At 42.4% G+C, this 19,951-nt stretch overlaps 1 protein-coding gene across 1 annotated transcript in view; it reads left to right on the plus strand.

The window, feature by feature from the left end:
* LOC124230976 (ATP-dependent RNA helicase TDRD9) overlaps positions 1-19,951 on the plus strand; it is a 61,193-nt gene that overhangs the window by 32,432 nt on the left and 8,810 nt on the right. The window contains exons 19-22 of the mRNA XM_046647573.1: positions 464-573; positions 1,124-1,220; positions 7,700-7,838; positions 17,301-17,419. Of these exons, the coding sequence (XP_046503529.1) occupies positions 464-573; positions 1,124-1,220; positions 7,700-7,838; positions 17,301-17,419 (465 nt within the window). The remainder of the gene's footprint in view (positions 1-463; positions 574-1,123; positions 1,221-7,699; positions 7,839-17,300; positions 17,420-19,951) is intronic.

The raw sequence follows: 19,951 nt of genomic DNA on the forward strand, positions 1-19,951 counted from the left end.
AGAGTGGAGGATGCCCTTGCTTGGGCTGCTGCAGAGCCTCTTCTGAGAGGTGAAAGAGGAGGGGGGCAGTGGACCATGCCAAGTTTCCTCTGGACATGCCATGGACGGCCTGCCTGGGATGTGGCCGTTACAGGTCCGGAGCCTGGGATAGAGCATCTGGGATAGAGGTGGAGATTTGGGTGTTAGCATGTGGGTGGTACTAGAAGCCAGGGAATATTTGGGATGACATGGGAGAAAGTGGAGGAGAGGAGTGGAGGACCAGCTCCAGGACTCCAGCGTGGAGAGGCGGTGGTCTGGGATGAAAAGAGGAGTCACAAAGGAGTTTGGGATGGTAAATACACTTCACCTGTTGGTCATCGCACTGCTTGTGACTGTGTCTTTGAAATATATTAGTTTTGGATTGGGCACAATACATTGCTTAGTCGGTGGATCAACAGCCATCTCCTGACGACTCCCCTTTCAGATGTGTTTGGATTGAGAAGGAGAGCATCAACTCTGTCATCATCAGCGACACCCCTGAAGATCTTCACCAGAGAATGCTGGTTGCAGCTTCCCTTTCAGTCAATGCAACTGGTGAGTGGAGGGCTCTGTTCCTTCATCGTTTGCTCTTCTTTCCCGTGGCTTCAGTTACGAGGAATGATTTATCCTATAATTAGTGAACAAATTTGTGCTTCTGTGCTATATTTTTAGGCTATTTTGAGTATATTGGCTGATGCAACTTTAAGAATTGGAACATTCTCACCTTTCCTTTTACACACGGCTGTGGGTATTGATCCCTTGCTCATTCATTCATTCCATCATGCTTGGCTACAAGGAGAACAAATCCAAGTTCTTGGCCCTGGGATAAACCTGGTAGCCTGATGAGGACAAAAATAAGAAAAGAGTAACCAAATAAAAGTCATCCCCAGATAGGATAAAGGCTTAAGCCTCTAATAAGGCTTCTATCTGTAGGGTGCTGTGGGCGCAGAACCAGGGAGCTCTTCACTGTTGGGGTGTGTGGGGGGACAGGCTCAACAGAGGAGGGGATGCCTGAGGATGAGAAGGAATTTGCTAGGAGGGAGTGACGTTCTGCTCAGTGTGAATTAGGTGCCTAACGTTGCCTTTTGATATGACTGTCTAACAGGGTCTACTATGCTGCTGAGAGAGACCTCTCTGATGCCTCACATCCCTGGCCTCCCGGCTCTTCTCAGCATGCTCTTTGCACCGGTGATGGAGTTAAGGTATGGGTGCGGCCATTTGTTTTGTCCATAGGCTTTTGTAAATGAGAAGTCTGTGGGAGAAACGGCTGCCTCCCCCTGGTCCTTCTGGAGAGAAGGCATTTACAGAAAAGCTGACCGTGGCACATCTGGCTGCTTGTTGGTCCTTCCCTGTGCTTCGGTGTGGTTAAAGCAGCCTTTATTAGCGTTGTCGATATGCCCATACTTGGACTTACTTCAGAGAGTAGCTCGGAGAGCTTGTAGAGCTACGTACAGTATCACATGGCAACCGGAGCTAAAAGTGGGACGTAGGAAATAAAAAGTGGAGCTGGGAGTAAGGCTCAAAGCAAATATCGTGATGACGCGCGTTCTATTGTTAATGGACTCTGAAGGTAATTCTCAGTTTTCTAGCAACCAGTTGTCCACAGGAAACCTGTCAGTCCCACTTACGATGGTAGCTATGAGGTAAGAAGACCAATTGCTCAGCAGATTGTAGCTCTTTTTGGTGCCAGGATCCAGCGGGAATGTCTCCTAGAGACTTTAGTAAAGAGAGCTGTGTAATAGAGTGAGCAGAGCTCTTGAAAACATCCTCACAGTTGGGGTGAAGCATATGGTGTATGTCTGCTCTTCATATGGTGCTTGTTTGAACAGTAGGGTTTGCAGAACATTTATTGTGAGTGAAGCATGAGTAGGCCCTAGCAGAGGGGTGGGGGCTAGAAAAGAAATAAGGTTTGTCTGTAGGAGCCCGCATTCTGGTGGGCAACTTGGAAATGGTCAGTACAGATACTGCAGTGGGGCCTTCTCGCCCTTGAGGAGTCACGGGGTAGGGTGGTCTTTTCAGTCTGTGGGTAGGGTGGGGCTGGGGAGGGTTGATGGGCCTAGGGCGTTGAGTTTGGTTACAGCAGCTGAAAGGACCCTGCTGTTTACTCAGTCCTCTCTGCCATTAAACCTATTCAGAATCTACTCTCGCAATCTCAAATATTTAGTGCTTTTTTTCAGTTTTACAAATAATTGTGTATGTTCTTTTTTTCCCCACTAAAAATATATGCTACTTAGAAAAATCTGGAAAAAGCTGAATGGAAAAAAATTAACTTGATCATTTTTAACCATTTGGTATATTTATTTTCAGTGTTCTTATATGTATATATATGCATTTTATTTTATTTCTAGATCCTTTTCCACAAATATAAGCAATTTCATATTATTATGACATCTTTGTAAATATCCACTTTAATAATTGCATCATATACTACTGAGTGAACATAAATGGCTTTTAAAATGTTGGAATTTGGCTTCTAATTTTGCAATAATGATGTGATAAATATCTCTATGGGAATAAAGGTATCTTCGAAGTGAGTCCTCATGGGGGAGACAGGTGTGTAGAAACAGTGCATTGCATGTGATTATCCAGTAAGAAAATATCCATGCAGAGGCAGGGAAATGACTTAGTCAATACATAAACGTATGACTTCCCCTCTAATTGCTTCTAATATTCTTGCCTCTTTAACTAGACCAAGCTCCTGCTTCAACTCTTTTCTTTTAAATGTGAGCTTTTTGAGGATGAGTAATAAACAGTGTATTATTTTTAAATCTCCAGAGTGCAAGTGGTTATGTCGTAGACATTCAAGAAATGCTGAAATAATTGGTATTTAAAATACCATCTTTCTAGAAAAAAAAATAAGCCTAATAGGAGAGGGTTATATATAAACAGTACATAGTGCTTTGTACATAGCTGATATTTTATGTTCATTCTGTTGAATTTAGTTTGAATAGGGTAGTTTATGAGACAGCTTTACTGAAGCTAGTTGTCTTTGAATCTGTAGGCTCAGCTGAGTGATCACCAGCGGGGAAGATGGAGCCTGGTGGATTTTCATCCAAAGTCTACTTTTTGTCAGTGGTATGAGGTGTTTTTTGAGTCAGTAGCAACCAGTTTTGAGAAACTTTGGAAGACGAAAGAGGTGTTTGATCTGGGGCTAGCACCTTCCTTTTGCCCCAAATGCTCGGTCTCCTGCGGCTCTTCAGAGCAGACCTGGCCTTGGGGACTGTCACTGTCTCAGGTGTGCTCCCAGAGTGGGCTGTCCTTGTGAGCCCAGCTCCCCTTCCATCTGTGACCCGCCTTCCTCGTGTCCACCTGCGTGGGAACTGCTGTGCTGCTGGTGCAGCACGCCTCAGCAGGCGCCTGGCTGCTGCTCTAGAGAGGCTGGCCAGGGCCACTCTCACAGATGAAGCCTGCAGGCTCTGGGGCACTTAGGTCGTCCAGGTCTGTCACGATCCACTCACAATTGATGGCAACTTGAAGACTAAAAGGTAATTTTGTGCCATCTCCATTGCACCTTTGTGCAATGGTAGGAGGAAAGGAAGATAAATGAAGAATTAAAATATTACATTTTGTTTCAGTTTACAGAGGAAAAGGAGGTCTGTGCTACCCTCCACTAGTAAGTAGAGAGATATAAAGAGAGGCCGCTGTCCCCTTTCTTGCGCCTGGTCATGACTGACCCAGCTGCTATTTATGACTCCCTCTGTTCTTCCTGCCACATCGCTGTGCTTTCAGCCAGCCCCACCGTGAGTCAGGGTAACCACCGACCTTGGCGGTTCTGCTATCAAATAAGGGCACTGGGTGTCCTTTCATCTTTGCCAAGGAGCTGACCTTTCACGCATCTGACCCAGATGTACTTTGCCTTTCTTGCTGCCCCCCCTTCTCAGGTTGGAGCAGTCTGTGGTGTCGCTGCTGGTTCAGTGGACTCATTATTTAGTACCTGATGGTAATGTTTTTTCCTGGGTGAGTGAAATGCTCCATAGTCGCAGAGCCTGGCATCTCCAGGTTGGGCAGCAGAAATCTGAGAACAAGTTGTTAATGGGTGCAATGGTGAGAATGCGCCCTTCCCTCCTCTCCTTGGTTCTTGGAGGCAGATGCTGCAGCTGTTGGGGAGACGCACTGCGTGTTGTCAGGGTTGGAGGTTAAGTCATGTTCCAGCCTTGAGAGGTAGTGCTTCCAAGCAGGCCACCAGGGAGGTGGAATCTTTCAAAACAACAAAAAATCCTATCAGGTGAAACTGTTAAAAATTAAATGAGAGTGGATTGAAGGGGGGGCTTTCAGTTTGTTACTGTTTGTTACAGCCACTGTGGCTGCATAACACATCACCCCAAATAGCTCTTTCTTATGCTGTGGGTGAGGAACTCAGACAGGGCACGTGAGGGGCAGCTGTCTCGGCTCACGGCGTCTGGGTCTTCAGCTGGAAGACTTGAAGGCTGGTGGGTGGAAATCGTGCCTCAGCTCCTTTGCTCACATATCTGGTGGTTGATTCTGGCTGGAGGCTGGAGGCCTCAGTTTCTCCTCATGAGGGCCTCCCCATGTGGTCTCTGTGTGGGCAGGTTTGGGCTTCCTTACACCATTGTGGCTGGGCACCAAAGGTCACTGTCCTGAGAGACAGCCAGGTGGAAGCTGAGTCACCTTGTATGACCAGCCTCAGAAGTCGTATGTTGTGAGATTTGCCATGGTCACAGTCCCACCCAGGTTCAAGGTGTGGGGTTACATACCCCACTTCCCACTGGAAAGTGTCCACTCCCCATTGCAGGAACAGCTACTGATGTCACCACCTTTGGAAGATACAATCTGCCATGCTCTGTATACTGACTTATTGTTTGAATTGTTCACAGTGTATTAATGTACTTTTTTGTAATTAAAAAAAATCTTGATCTATACCCCATAGTTTTAAGAAACTTCAAAAAATTTGAGAATAAAGCAAAGGTGCCTTTTAAGTATTAGAAGTGTGAGTTGAGGAGAATGTATGTTAAGAAAGGGACACTCTCAAGTCTGGTGGGTAGGCTGTGGCAGTGGACAGACCTGGATTTGTGCTCCAGCCCTGCCACCTGCCACCCCACCTTGGGCAGGGTTTCCAACTTCTGAGGTTGCTTCAGCTGTCAAAAAAGGCTCTTTTTTTTTTTTTGAAGATTTTATTCTTTCTTTTTCTCCCCAAAGCCCCCCGGTACATAGTTGTGTATTTTCAGTTGTGAGTCCTTCTAGTTGTGGCATGTGGGACACTGCCCCAGCATAGCCCAATGAGCAGTGCCATGTCCGCGCCCAGGACCCAAACTGGCGAAACCCTGGGCCGCTGCAGCAAAGCGCGCAAACCCAACCACTTGGCCACGGGGCCGGCCCCCAGAAAGGGCTGTCTTGATCTCACAGGGTCATTGAAGGGATTCAGTGAGATGGGCAACGCTCAGCACGCCCCCTGAAGTGTGGCAAGCCCCCCACAGCTGTTGACTACTCTAATCCTGATAGAAGGCCTGCTCCAGTTGCCCCTGGCGGCACTGATGGGAAGAGGGAAGAGTCAGAAAGTGCTTCACAGAAAGTAGCCTAAGCAGGATTTGGAAATGTCGCTGGACGTTTAACACTTTGCAGATTAATACAATGCACATTACAGAATATTTAACAGCACTTTTTTATATAGAAGTTTCAGATTGACTAACATTTAACTTTTAAGGAAATATATTTCCTTGTTTGGCTCACATAGGGAGTTCTAGAATATTAGCTTGCAATAGAAGTTCCTCTTCTATTGTATTTATTTTCTATAACATAATTGTCTGGAGAGGTTGCCTTTCCAAACATAGCAGGAGTCAGCTTATCTAGACTTCAGCTTCGTAGGCAGGTTGTTTCAGAATGAAGTCCATGTACAGCCGTCCTCTGGGTGGAGGATGCTCTCCTTTGTTCCTCCCAGGAGTTTTGCGCTTTTTAGTTTGAGTCTAAAATATGCATTATACAGGAAGTAAAACTATTCCTCTGGCCCTGTTCACTGTTTCTTAGGTTCACATAAATATTTAGGATCCCTAGAAAAGAATTAAACCGAGTGCTTTGGTTACCTTTGTTGATTTAAGATTCAGAGCAGGTGAGCAAAGAGTTACTACCCCAGTGTGGGTCAGTTCAAGGCTGAATCTTTTAGGACCGTCCTTGTCGAGGCATATGTGTTATCACACGTGAGCCGTTTTAAGTCTCATAGCAAGTGTCAGTAAGACGGGGTAACGTGAGGTTTTATTAACATTGACGAGGAAGTAGCTATTCCTCTTAATTTTGGTGACCCCTCATTATTACTTATGTTTTGGAAAGGTTTTATATAGTTTGAAATAGTAATAAATTATATTCTACTAAAAATAATGTAGGGAGCTAACTATTTGAAGAAGCATTTTGGTGACTGTTTTGAACAGCACATTCTCAGCACTTAATTTCTAAGTCTGCATTCTGGGTCTCTCTCCTCTGAGTTTACTTAAGGTGGGATTCTCTTTCATTTTCGTTAAAGTGAAGAAGTGTGTGCGTTTGTACGTGTGTATGTATATTGTTAGCACTAAGAGGAAAACTCTGTTTTTGCCTAGATTATTTTCATTAAAGCTTTATTGATCTAGATAATGGGAAAAGGTCTGAGTTGATTGAACCAAAGAAAATTAGCAAAACATTTTTAAAGGTATTAAATATTAATGTCTGTTCACTCATTTTATAATAATTTGTTGAGTGTATTTATGGGCTGCAGTACTGACATTTAACTAATGCCTGGAACACTAGAAGGAGCCTCGTGAGCGGAGGGCTCTGGAGGGCTTGGTGGGGCTGGAAGGGTTCCTGCTGGAGGCGCCTGAGCTCCTTAGACTGGAGAGAGGCCTGTAGGAGCTCCAGAGAGGCTGGAGCCTGGAGCCTGGCTGGGGAGGGAGCAAGTGGCTTGAGAGGACGTGGAGGAGCTAAGCATAGACTGGGTTGCACTGTGGCTTCTGGTGTTCAAAATGCAACAGGAAACCACTAGAAGCCCTTAAGCAAGGAAGTAAGATGACTGACTTTGTTTTGAAAACCTAAAACTGTCTGCTGTATGGAAAAGAGATTGGAAGAAGCAGGAGTAGATGTGGGGAAAATTGGTCAGGAAGTGATTGCGTGAGTCTTGGTAAGAAGTGACGATGGTTTGGACCAGGCTGGTGGCAGTAGAGATGGAGAGAACTGACAGATTTAGGAAACTCTGAGAGATGGAGAGACCTGACACGGTGGTGGTTGGAGGGGAGTGGTGAGTTTTTGGTAAAATAGGAATATAACGCTTTATGTTATAAGTGTGTACAGTTGTTTTAGGATGGGAAGGTGGAACAAACAAGCTTTTACTGGGTGCTAGGCTTCTTTTGTGTATAACCTTTTCTCTAGAAATCTCACTAATAAGAATTTAACCCATGGAAAGAATTCAAAGGTAGGGAAAAAACTGTATTTGGTAAAATATTCTTTATGTTATCTTATTTGCTGTGGTAAGAATTAGAAACCTAAATAATGGATTAATAAAAACCTTTAGTTTACTGTCGTTACAACTGTACATTCTCTGTTATTTCTAATATAAATCTGGAAGAGAAAATGTAAAAATGAAATTAGTTGCTATACCAGAGTTGGCAGAACTTAGGATGATTTTATTGACCATTTCCTTTAACATTAAAACAGTGGGTTAACAATTTTGAAATATTAACTCTTCTCAAAACTTTTCACATAGGGTTGATCGGGATGGAAAATGCTATACTGGAGTCCTTTGTGGTTTGGGCTGGAATCCAAGTACAGGGGCCCCTGTACTGCCAGAGCATGACATTGAGCTAGCGTTTGATGTTCAGTTCAGCGTGGAGGATATCGTAGAGGTAAGACTGACGTGTTTATTATAGTGTAATAGCTATTTCTCCCTCTTGTTTGGCCTGTACGCCCATTAACCATGAGTGCAGTGTCTGGCACAGTGCTTTAAATACAAACATCCGCTTCTGGTCCTGGAGGTGCTCGCTCACCCTTAACATACCTATTTTCCTGACCTCTCCTGTGCAGAGTAGCTTCATGATAGAGGTAGTGCTCTCTGAATTTCTTACTTGGTATCTCCTGGCACAGTGAGCCTTTCTGGCGATGGAACAAAGCACCAGGGCAGTGGGACTGCTGTGGGTCTCTGTCCAGATCTCCTTCCAAGTTCGTGTTGGGAAACAAGGAAACAAAGTCCTGCCCCTCCTCCTCCTTGTCATAGGCACAGGTCTTGCTGAACTGACGGGTGCAAATGTGGCTCTGCGGGGCAGTGCCTGCACTGGCCTGGGGTTGGGGGGGTAAGTGTTTAGAGACTTTTGAATCGAATTTGGGCTTCTATTTTGTATGCTTTTCTTTTTACATTTCATTGTTCTTGTAATTCAGTTTTATTGCATTTTACAAAGTAAGAAACAAAACTGGTCCTTCACTACATATAGTTTGAGAAGCACTGCTCTGGAGTACTTGAATCCTTTCTCTTTTCAGCAGTTCATGAAATAGTTGAGGTTAGCGTAACGCATTGAGGCAAGTCGGGTAGAGGGCACTGAGGTGAGCCGGGGGGCTTCTCCTTACCCCCAGGCCCTGGTGCTCAAAGTTCTCTACATCTTGTTTTGTTGATTTAACTGCTCTTTCACATCAAGGGGCTTTGGGGCTTAAAAATAGTCCTTAGATCACAAACCTAGAAGGAAATACAGGAGAAAATCTGTATCACCTCGGGTTTGGCATTGAGTTTGTAGATGCAACACCAAAAGCACATCTGTGAGAGGAAAAAAATCAGTAAGTTGGACTTTATCAAAATTAAAAATTTTGCTCTGCAAAAGACCATATTAAGAGATGAAAAGACAAGTTGCACACTAGGAGCAAATATTTTCAAATCATATCAGATAAAGGAGTTTTATTCATAATATATAAAGAACTCTTAAAACTCAGTAATAAAGCAAACAACTAAATTGAAATATAGATGGCAATAAACAAATGAAAAGATGCTCACATCATATGTCATTAGGAAAATGCAAATTAAGACCACAATGACATACCTCTAGACACCTGTTAGAGTGGCTAAAATCCAAAAACCTGACGATAACCAATGCTGGCAAGGATGTGGAGCAACAGGAACTCTATTCATTGCTGGTGGGAATGCAGACTGGAACTACTATTTTGGAAGACAAGATTCTTAAAAGATAAACGTATACCTACCATAAGATCAGCAATCCCACTTTTAAGTATTTATAAGAGATTTGACAACTTATATCCATAAAAAACCTGTGTTTGAATGTTGGTTGCAGTGTTCATAATTCATATTTGTTAAAAACTGGAAGCAATCAAGATGCCCTTCAACAGGGGAGTGGATAAACAAACTGTGGTATAGCCATACAGTGGAATACTCCTCAGTAATAAAGAGGAACAAGAAGTTGATTCATGCAGCAATATGAATGAATCTTAAATGCTGTTACTAAGTGAGAGAAGCCAGGACTCAGGGGCTCCATATCGTGTGATTCTATTCATAGGACATTCTGGAAAAGGCTAAACTACAAGGACAGAAAACAGATTAGTGGTTACTGGGGGTGGAGGAGTGATTGACTCCAAAGGGCCCCTTGTGGATTTGAGAGTGAAGGAGCCGCTCTGTGGTGCTGTGGTGGTAGATGCACAACTCTGTGCCTTTGTCAAAATCCATAGACTGCCCCTCATCAGAAAGTGGAACTCTTATGTGTGTGATCAAAATGCGCACACCAACCAGGATGCAGGGATAGTTGCACTAAAGGAGTGAGGGCAAAAGGAGCTTTGGAAAACAGTGTTTTGACTGGAAACAGGCTACAGTCAAAAAGAAAGTGCAAAGGCACCCCTCCCCCTGCTTGGCACTGCAGCTCTGCGTTTGGCCAGACTGCTGCACAGAGAGAAAAGGAGCTAGCAGCTGGGGGGAGCACACAGGTAAAGGCACCCCACCCCCCTGTGCAGTGCTCCAGCTCAGCCATTGGCCAGAGTGCTGCACAGGCAGAGAAGGAGTCAGCAGCTGGAGCTAGGGAGCCACAGACCACGGTGGGCTCAGAATACACAGTGCCTGACCCCCAGCCAGTGGTGGCAGGTGGAAACTGCAAGCAGATACTGTCACTATGTGGAGGCAAAAATCCATGCTGTCAAGCAGTATAAAAAATATATTAAATCTCCAGACCAGAAGGAAAATGACAAGTACCCAGAAATCAACCCTGAAGGCCCAGAAATTCATAACCTAAATGACAGAGAATTCAAAATAACTAGCATAAAAAAACTCAACAAGTTAAAAATACAGAAAGACAGTTCAATGAAATCATGAGTTTCTTCACAAAAGAGATTGAAACTGTAAAGAAGAACCAGTCGGAACTATTGGAGATGAAAAACACAATGGATGAGATAAAGAAAAATCTGGATTCCCTAAACAATAGAGCTGATATTATGGGGGACCTAACTAACAATTTAGGGGACAGAAATATAGACATGCTTCAGATGGAGAAGGGGAGAGAGCTAAGACTAAAAAGAAATGAAGAAATTCTCTGAGAAATACCCAACTCCATTAGGAAATGCAACATAAGGATTATGGGTATTCCAGAGGGAGAAGGGAAAGAGACTGGAGCAGAAAGTTTGTTCAAAGAAATAATAGCGGAGAACTTCCCAAACCTGGGGAAGGAGCTGGAAATACAAGTGAAAGAAGCCAATAGATCTCCTAACCACATCAGTGTAAAAAAGACCTTCTCAAAGGCATATGGTAGTGAAGTGGGCAAAAGTCAACGACAAAGAAAAAATATTAAGGGCAGCAAGGCAGGTGAAAATAACTTACAAAGGAACCCCTATTAGGCTTTCAACGGATTTCTGAGCAGAAACCTTACAGGCTAGGAGAGAGTGCAATGATATATTCAAAATTCTGAAAGACAAAACTTTTCAGCCAAGAATACTATATCCAGCGAAAATATCCTTCATATATGACAGAGAAATAAAAACTTGCCCAGATAAACAAAAGCTAAGGGAGTTCATTGCCACAAGATCCCTGCCCCTACAAGAAATCCTCAACAAGGCCCTTATACCTGAAAAAAAAAAAATAGGAAAGGGGCTACAAAGCTCTGAGCAAGGATAGGTAGGCAAGAATCAGGAAATTGCAGCTCTCTATCAGAACAGGTGAGTAGGCACTTAACTATCACATTAAAGATAAAGGGAAGGAAAACACCAAAATAAATATCATCTCATCGTTTTAACTACAAACTCACAATATAAGATGCAATAAGATATGGCAATAATAACTTAGAAAGGGAAGAGGTAAGGGGTGGAATTGGCTTAGTCTAAGGAAATAAGAGGCCATCAGAAAATAGACTATCGCATCTACAAGATTTTTTATACAAACCTAATGGGAATCACTAAAAAAATAATTAGAACTGAGACAAATAATAAACAAGGAGAAAACTAAGATCATCACAGAAAACTATCTAACTGAATTGGTAATCTGAAATACACAGGATGAGAAACAAAGGAAATGCAGAAGAACCAGAAAATGAGTGATAAGATGGCAGCATTAAGCCCTCATTTATCAATAATCACTCTGAATGTAAATAGATTGAATTTTCCAGTCAAACGACAGAGTGGCAGGGCGGATTAAAAGGCAAGACTGAACAATATGCTGCCTCTAGGAGGCACATTTCAGCTCCAAAGACAAACTCAGGCTCAGGGTGAAGGGATGGAAGACAATACGCTAAGCAAATGGCAACCAAAAGAAAGCAGGTGTTGCCATACTTGTATCAGACAAGATAGAATTCAAGGTAAAACAGGTAAAGAGAGACAGAGGGGGGCAGTATATAGTGATAAAAGGGACACTCCATAAAGAAGACATAACACTTATAAATATCTGTGCACTGAACACAGGAGCACCAAAGTACATAAAGCAACTATTAACAAACCTAAAAGGAGATATTAACAACAACACAGTAATAGTAGGGGACCTTAACACCCCACTTACATCAATGGATAGATCATCTAGACAAAAAATCAACAAGGATATAGTGGAATTAAATGAAAAACTAGACCAGATGGACTTTATAGATGTATGTAAAACACTCTATCCAAAACCAGCGGAATACACATTCTTCTCAAGTGTGCAAGGAACATTCTCAAGGATAGACCATATGCTGGGAAACAAGGCAAGCCTCAATAAATCTAAGAAGATTGAAATCCTATCAAGCATCTTTCCCAACCATAATGCTATGAAACTAGAAATCAACTACAAGAAAAAAGCTGGGAAAGGGACATGGATGTGGAGACTAAACAAGATGCTACTGAACAAGCAGAGGATCATTGAAGAAAGTAAAGGAGAAATAAAAAAATATCTGGAAACAAATGAAAAGGGAAACACACCATACCAACTCATAGGGGACGCAGCAAAAGCAGTCCAAAGAGGGAAATTTATAGCAGTACAGGCCCATGTTAACAAACAAGAAAAATCTCAGATAAGCAATCTTAAACTACACCTAACAGAATTAGAAGAACAAACAAAGCCCAAACTCAGCAGAAGGAAGAAAATAATAAAAATTAGGCCAGGAATAGATGAAATTGAAACAAAAAAGATGGTAGAAAGGATCAGTGAAACAAAGAGCTGGTTCTTTGAGACAAGGATCAATGAAACAAAGAGCTGGTTCTTTGAGACAATAAACAACATTGACAAACCCTTAGTCAGACTCACTAAGAAAAAAAAGAGAAGGCTCAAATAAATAAAATTAGAAGTGAAAGAGGAGAAATTACAACAGATATCACAGAAATACAAAAGATTATACTATGACTATATGCCAATAAATTGGACAATCTAGAAGAAATGGATGACTTCTTAGACTCTTACAAGCTCCCAAAAGTGAGTCAAGAAGAAATAGAGAATCTGAATAGACCAATCACAAGTAAAGAGATTGAAGCAGTAATCAAAAACCTCCCCCAAAATAAAAGTCCAAGACCAGGCAGCTTCTCTGGAGAATTCTACTAAACATTCAAAGATGATTTATTACTTATCCTTCTCAAAGTATTCCAAAAAATTGAGGAAGATGGAACACTTCCTAACACGTTCTATGAGGCCAATATCATGCTGATACTAAAGCAGACAAGGACAACACAAAGGAAAATTACAGGCCAATATCGCTGATGAACATAGATGCACAAATCCTCAACAAAATATTGGCAAACCAAATACAGCAATACATTAAAAAGATCATACACCATGATCAAGTAGGATTTATACCAGGGACACAGGGATGGTTCAACATCTGCAAATCAATCAATGTGATACACCACATTAACAAAATGAGGAACAAAACCCACATCATCACCTCAGTAGGTGCAGAGAAAGCATTTGACAAGATCCAACATGCATTTATGATAAAAACTCTCAATAAATGGGTATAGAAGGAAAGAACCTCAACATAATAAAGGCCATAAATGACAAACCCACAGCCAACGTCATACTCAGTGGGGAAAAACTGAAAGCCATTCCTCTGAGAACAGGAACAAGACAAGAATGCCCATTCTCACCACTCTTATTCAACATAGTACTAGAGGTGTTGGCCAGAGCAATTTGGCAAGAAAGAGAAATCAAAGGAATCCAAATAGGCAATGAAGAAGTGAAATTCTCGCTGTTTGCAGATGCCATGACTTTAAATATAGGAAACCCTAAAGAATCCATGGAAAACTATTAGAAATAATCGACAACTACAGCAAAGTTGCAGGGTATAAAATCAACTTACAAAAATCAGTTGCGTTTCTATACTCTAATAATGAGCTAACAGAAAGAGAACTCAAGAACACAATCCCATTTACAATCACAACAAAAAGAATAAAATATCTAGGGATAAATTTAACAAAGGAGATGAAAGACCTGAACAATGAAAACTATAAGACATTACTGAAAGAAATTGATGATGACATAAAGAAATGGAATGGTATTTTATGCACATGGATTGAAAGAATAAACATAGTTAAAACGTCCCTACTACCTAAAGCAATCTACAGATTCAGTGCAATCCCAATCAGAATCCCAATGATATTCTTCATGGAAATATAACAAAGAATCCTAAAATTCATATGGGGCAACAGAAGACTCCAAATAGCTAAGGCAATCCTGAGGAAAAAGAACACAGCTGGAGGCACCACAATCCCTCACTTCAAAATATACTACAAAGCCATATGATCAAAACAGCATGGTACTGGCACAAAAACAGGCACACAGATCAATGAAACAGAATTGAAAGCCCAGACGTAAAACCACACTTCCACGGACAGCTAATCTTCGACAGAGGAGCCAAGAAGATACAATGGAGAAAGGAAAGCCTCTTCAATGAATGGTGTTGGGAAAACTAGTCAGCCATATGCAGAAGAATGAAAGTAGATCATTATCTTTCTCCACACAGAAAAATAGACTCAAAATGGATCAAAGACTTAAGTAAGACCTGAAACCATAAAGCTTCCAGAAGAAAATATAGGCAGGACACTCTTTGACATCGGTCTTAAAGGGATCTTTTCAAATACCATGTCTACTCAGACAAGAGAAACAAAAGAAAAAATAAACAAGTGGGACTTCTTGAGACTAAAAAGCTTCTGCAAGGCAATGGAAACCAAGATCAAGGTGAAAGGACAACCCACCAACTGGGAGAAAATATTTGCAAATCATGTATCCGACAAGGGGTTAATCTCCATAATATATAAAGAACTCACACAACTCAACAACAAAAAACCAAACAACCCGATCAAAAAGTGGGCAGAGGATATGAAGAGACATTTTTCCAAAGAAGAGATACAGTTGGCCAACAGGCACATGAAAAGAGGTTTCACAACACTAATCACAGGGAGATGCAAATCAAAACTGCAGTGAGATATCACCTTACAGCTGTGAGAATGGCTATAATCACCAAGACATAAAATAACAAATGTTAGGGAGATTGTGGAGAAAAGGGAACCCTCGTACACTGCTGGTGGGAATGCAAACTGGTGCAGCCACTATGGAATACAGTATGGACATTTCTCAAAAAGTTAAAAATAGAAATATCATGTGACCCAGGTATTCCACTACTGAGTAGTTATCCAAAGAACTTGAAAGGAACAATTCAAAGAGACTTCTGCACCCCTATGTTCATTGCAGCATTATTCACAATAGCCAAGATGTGGAAGCAACCCAAGTGCCCAGTGACTGATGACTGGATGAAGATGTGGTATATATATATACAGTGGACTACTACTCAGCCATTAAAAAAAGACAGAATTGTCCCATTATGCAACAACATGGATGGACCTTAAGGGTATTATGTAAACTGAAATAAGCCAGACAGAGAAATACAAACACCGTATTTCATTCATTCATATATGGAAGATTAACATGTGGACAAAGAGAACAGGTTAGTGGTTACCGGGGGAAGGGGGTTGAGGGGTGGGCAAAAGGGGTGAAGGGGCACATTTATATGGTGACTGACACATAATGTACAACTGAAATTTCACAGTGTTATATGACCTCAATATAAATATATATATCAATATAAATAAATATTATGACCTCAATAAAAAAAAAAAGAAAAGAAAGTGCATATAAACGCTGTGCTCTGCTTGGTAAAGTTGTTTCTCATGGAGTACAAGTTGATTCTGAGCCTGCTGTATGCATTACTGGGGCTGGACAAATTGGTAATGCATGTGGGAGCCAGGTTTCTTAGTGTTGGACGGGGGACTTGCAGACAAGCAGAAAAGGAAGGCTGGGATGCACCCTGGCTACAAGGGTAGTCAGAGATGCCAGTCAGTGTGAGTTCATGTGCACCTAAGACATGCACAGGTGGGTGGATGAATGTCTGTGGTGAGCTCACACACATACATAGATTACCTAGCCCTGTGAGGGCCTGGAAACAGCGACCCCTGTGGCCAGTGCCGAGATTGCGGTTTTTGATAGAATTGTCCGATAAATGGAACTAGGGTTCCTTGTAGAAATGGCTTTTTCTAGGCTTGGGGCAGGCAGCGAAAATACAGGATAAGCCTAGAGCTGCTTGTAGTGCCAGAAAGTAAGGAAGTGCTCAAAACACCAAAGGATGGGGGCATGGCAAAGGGATGCAGGAGCCAACTGAAAGAGCTCCCACTGGCCAAAAACAGGCAACAAAATAAATATGTAGTAAAATAATTATCCACGTGGCCATAAGGGTATAGATAAATGATTGAATAAACAAATGAGGAAAAGAGACAAATCTCCTGTACAGAAGAATTCCCAGTAGTACCTGTATCTCCCCTCCAGGAGGTGGAGCTTGGTCTGCTTCTCCCAGCCCCCCCGCTTTGAGGTGGACTGGGCTAGTGACACAGCAGGAGAGCGAAGAGGGAGACTTTGCAGTGGGAAGCCTGGCAGACGCCGTCTCAGCTAAGCGCTCAAGGCCAGCCTCACCGGGGGTCTGCATGGTGATGGCGCGCACCCTGCTACTATGAGCTGAGAAGGGCACACCCGTCTGTGGGCTTCCCCACAGACCCGTCACCCCAGTCTAATCATGAGAAAAATGTCACATGAGCCAAATTGGGGGACATCCCACAAAATATCCGAGCAGAACTCCTCAGAACTGTCCAGGCCTTGAAAACAGGACGAGGCTGAGAAACTGTCCTCGAGCAGAGGAGACCTGGGGGACAGGATGGCAGGCAGTGTGGCCCCCTGAATTGGATTCTGGGACAGAAAGAGGACATGAGTGGGAAAACTGGTCAAATCCAAGTTGAGCCTGGATTTAGTTAATAGCAATGCCCCCAAGGCAGTTTCTTAGTTGTGACAAATGCACCATGGAAATGTGAGGTGCTAGCGATGGGGGGACTGGGCGAGAGATGGGCGTACTTGACTGTCTGTTGTATCTTGGCAGCTCTCCTGTAAATCTCAAATTATTCAAAGTAGAAAGTTTATTAAAAAACTCTGACAAAGGCTGGTAACAAAACGTGGCCTGTCGTACCTCTGCTCCTCAGGCTTCCATAGAGATGTGACAGACAGAATGAGCATCAATAGGATACAAGCAGATTTTGAGCTGTGTAACCCCAGGGGTTAAACCATGTTAAATTTTAAGATAGAAGTTTAAAAAGTGTGCTTATACTAAAAAAATCTGGACCTTTCTTGCTGATTTTTAATTTTTTTCTTTTGTTATTGTTTGTTGAATAATGATAGCATTTATTGATGCTGTGTTGTTTTAATCATTTGTTCCAGAAACCATGTTGATGATAGTCATAAGACTATGAGCTCTGAATGCTTGTGAATTATTTAAATGTGGAATGCAATTCAGTTACAGTAGAACCGTGTGAGTATTTATGTTGCCATTTATTTACAGATTAATATTCTCAGGGCTGCTATTAACAAGCTAGTATGTGATGGACCAAATGGATCGAAGTATCTTGGGCCAGAAAGAATTGCACAGTTACAGGATAACGCTCGTCAGAAACTTTTAGGGTGAGTTGTATAATGTCATATGGACTTCTTTCCTTCTTTCATCTTCCTTAGCTGTCTTTTAAAGGTATGCTCTTTTCCTTTCTTTCTTTCTTTTTTTTTTTGGCGAGGAAGATTGGCGCTGAGCTGACATCTGTTGTCCATCTTCCTCTTTTTCATTTTTTTCTCCCCAAAGCCCCAGTACATAGTTGTATATCCTAGTTGTAAGTCCTTCTAGTTCTTCTCTGTGGGACGCTGCCTCAGCATGGCTTGATGAGCAGTGTGTAGGTCTGCACCCAGGATCCAAACTGGCAAACCCTGGGCCACTGAAGTGGGGCATCCGAACTTAACCACTCGGCCGTGGGGCCGGCCCCTCCTTAGCTGTCTTGATTGTGAATGTTTTAGATTGTTTAGGAGATATGATAGATCGATCATCTGAAGTGGAGTTCCAGTACTGGAGACAGCATCTACAAGGTACCAGAACGTGGGCACCAGCTTACTCTGGAGAGCAGCCACCTTTGTCCTGTGTCAGTCAGTATCCAGGCAGGAAATAGTGGGCACAATCAAATTGGGTAATTTGAGAAAAATGTAATAAAGGGACCCTTTCAAACAGCACAGACAAGGCATAGGAAAACCGCAATGGGTACTGCAGTGCCCACTTTTAGCAGTGCGTATCTTGGGTGCCAGGGGAGAGGGTGGGGCTTGGAGACTGAGAGGCTGTGTGCAGAGGACCACCTTAGAGGAGGCCAGCCCTCTGTTGAGCCTCTCCCAGGAAAGGAGGTCTGGGGGTAAGCATCCTGACCTCTCCCTTCATCCCTCTCACCACTTGCTAGACTCCCCCTTGGCCAAACCCAACCAGAATCCTGAGGGCAAGGGCCATTATTGGTGAGGCCCGTGAGCCCGAGTCAGCCCAGATGGCCTAGAGGAGGCTGAGGAGATCGGGCAGTGGTTGTGGAGGAGCAAACAGAAGGCTCCTGGCACATCCAGTCCTGCATTCCTGTCCCAGGCAGCCCTCCCCAGCTAGTGGCCAGTCCTTCCTTGCTGGAGACAGTGCTGTGCTGCTGGGAGTCGAATTGTCTAAGAACAGGTGACACTTGATGCCATGGTGACTTTCTGCTCCTTTTCATGGACATTTTGGGTGGATTTCTTTTAGTTTTACCAGCACTTTAAAAAAGGTATTAAATATTCAAAGCTGCCTTAGTAATTGTGAGAAAGGCTAATTTTAGTTTTCTCTCTTCACTTTTTTACATAAAAATATTTTTACGTAAACTTTGTGTTGAAGTTGAACGTACACAAAGTGCATTTTCACAAAGTGGACATGCTTCAGGGGCCCAGCACCCAGATGAGAAACAATGTTGTTAAACGTTAGGAATTCTGGTCAGACTGACAGAAATCCACCCAAAATGACTATGGAAGGAGCGGAAGGTCACCGTGATATCAGATGCCACTGGTTCTCGCACAGCTGGACTCCCAGCAGCGCAGGCGCGGTCTCCGGCAAGGAAGGACCCGTGAGCCCACGCTCCTTTGCTTCTCCTTGCGGCGGCCGTCGCTCTTCTTCTGCCCCGGCCGGAGGCGCTGTGTCCTGACATGGCCATGGATAGGTGGGGTTTTCTAGTAACAATTCAATGATTTTAGTAAATTTGTGGAGTTGTGCTAACCATCGCCACAACTAAGTTTTACAACATTTCTATCACCCCCAAAAGTTCACTCAAATATTTTAAAACTGAGTTGTGGTGATGGTTACACAACTCTATAAGTTTACTAAAATTATTGAATTGTATACTTAAAATTGATTAATTTTATAGTATATAAATTGTACCTCAATAAAGCTGTTTTTAAAAACATAAGTTCTTCCTGCCCATTTGTAAGAAACTCCTGTTCCCACCCCTAGCCCCAGGCAATCGCTGCTCTGCTTCCTGTCTCTATAGATTTGCTTTCTCTGAAAATTTTATATGAATGGAATCATGTTGAAAAAATTTTTTTTAAATCTGGCTTCTTTCAGTTAGTAATATGTTTGAGGTTCATCCATGTTGTAACATCATTTTTTATTACTGAATACTATTCTGTACATGCTACATTTTTTAATCCATTCACCAGTTGATGAAATATTTGGATTGCTTCCCGTATTTGGCTGTTATGAATAGTGCTACTAAAAATAGTCTTGTAAAGTTTTTGTGTGAACATGTATTTTCATCTCTCTTGGGTAGATAACTAGGGCTGGAACTGATAGTTTGCATGGTAAGTTTGTATTAATTATTTAAGAAAATTAAAAGTATTTTGTAAAGTGACTACCATGTTACGTTCCCACTGGCAATGCATGATGGTTCCAGGTTCTCCACATCCTTGTCAGCACTTGGCATTGTCAGTATATTTTTTATTGTAGTCAATCTAGTGGAGGTATTGTAGTACCTCATTGTCATTTTAATTTGCATTTCCTTAATGACTAACGATATAGAGCATCTTTTTTGTTTTTCTTTTTGCTGAGGAAGATTTGCCCTGAGCTAACATCTGTTCCAGTTTCCCTCTATTTTTCAGTACGTGGGCTGCCAGCACAGC

This window comes from Equus quagga, chromosome 20 (assembly GCF_021613505.1).
Source record: "Equus quagga isolate Etosha38 chromosome 20, UCLA_HA_Equagga_1.0, whole genome shotgun sequence".
Classification (NCBI taxonomy): Eukaryota; Metazoa; Chordata; class Mammalia; order Perissodactyla; family Equidae; genus Equus; species Equus quagga.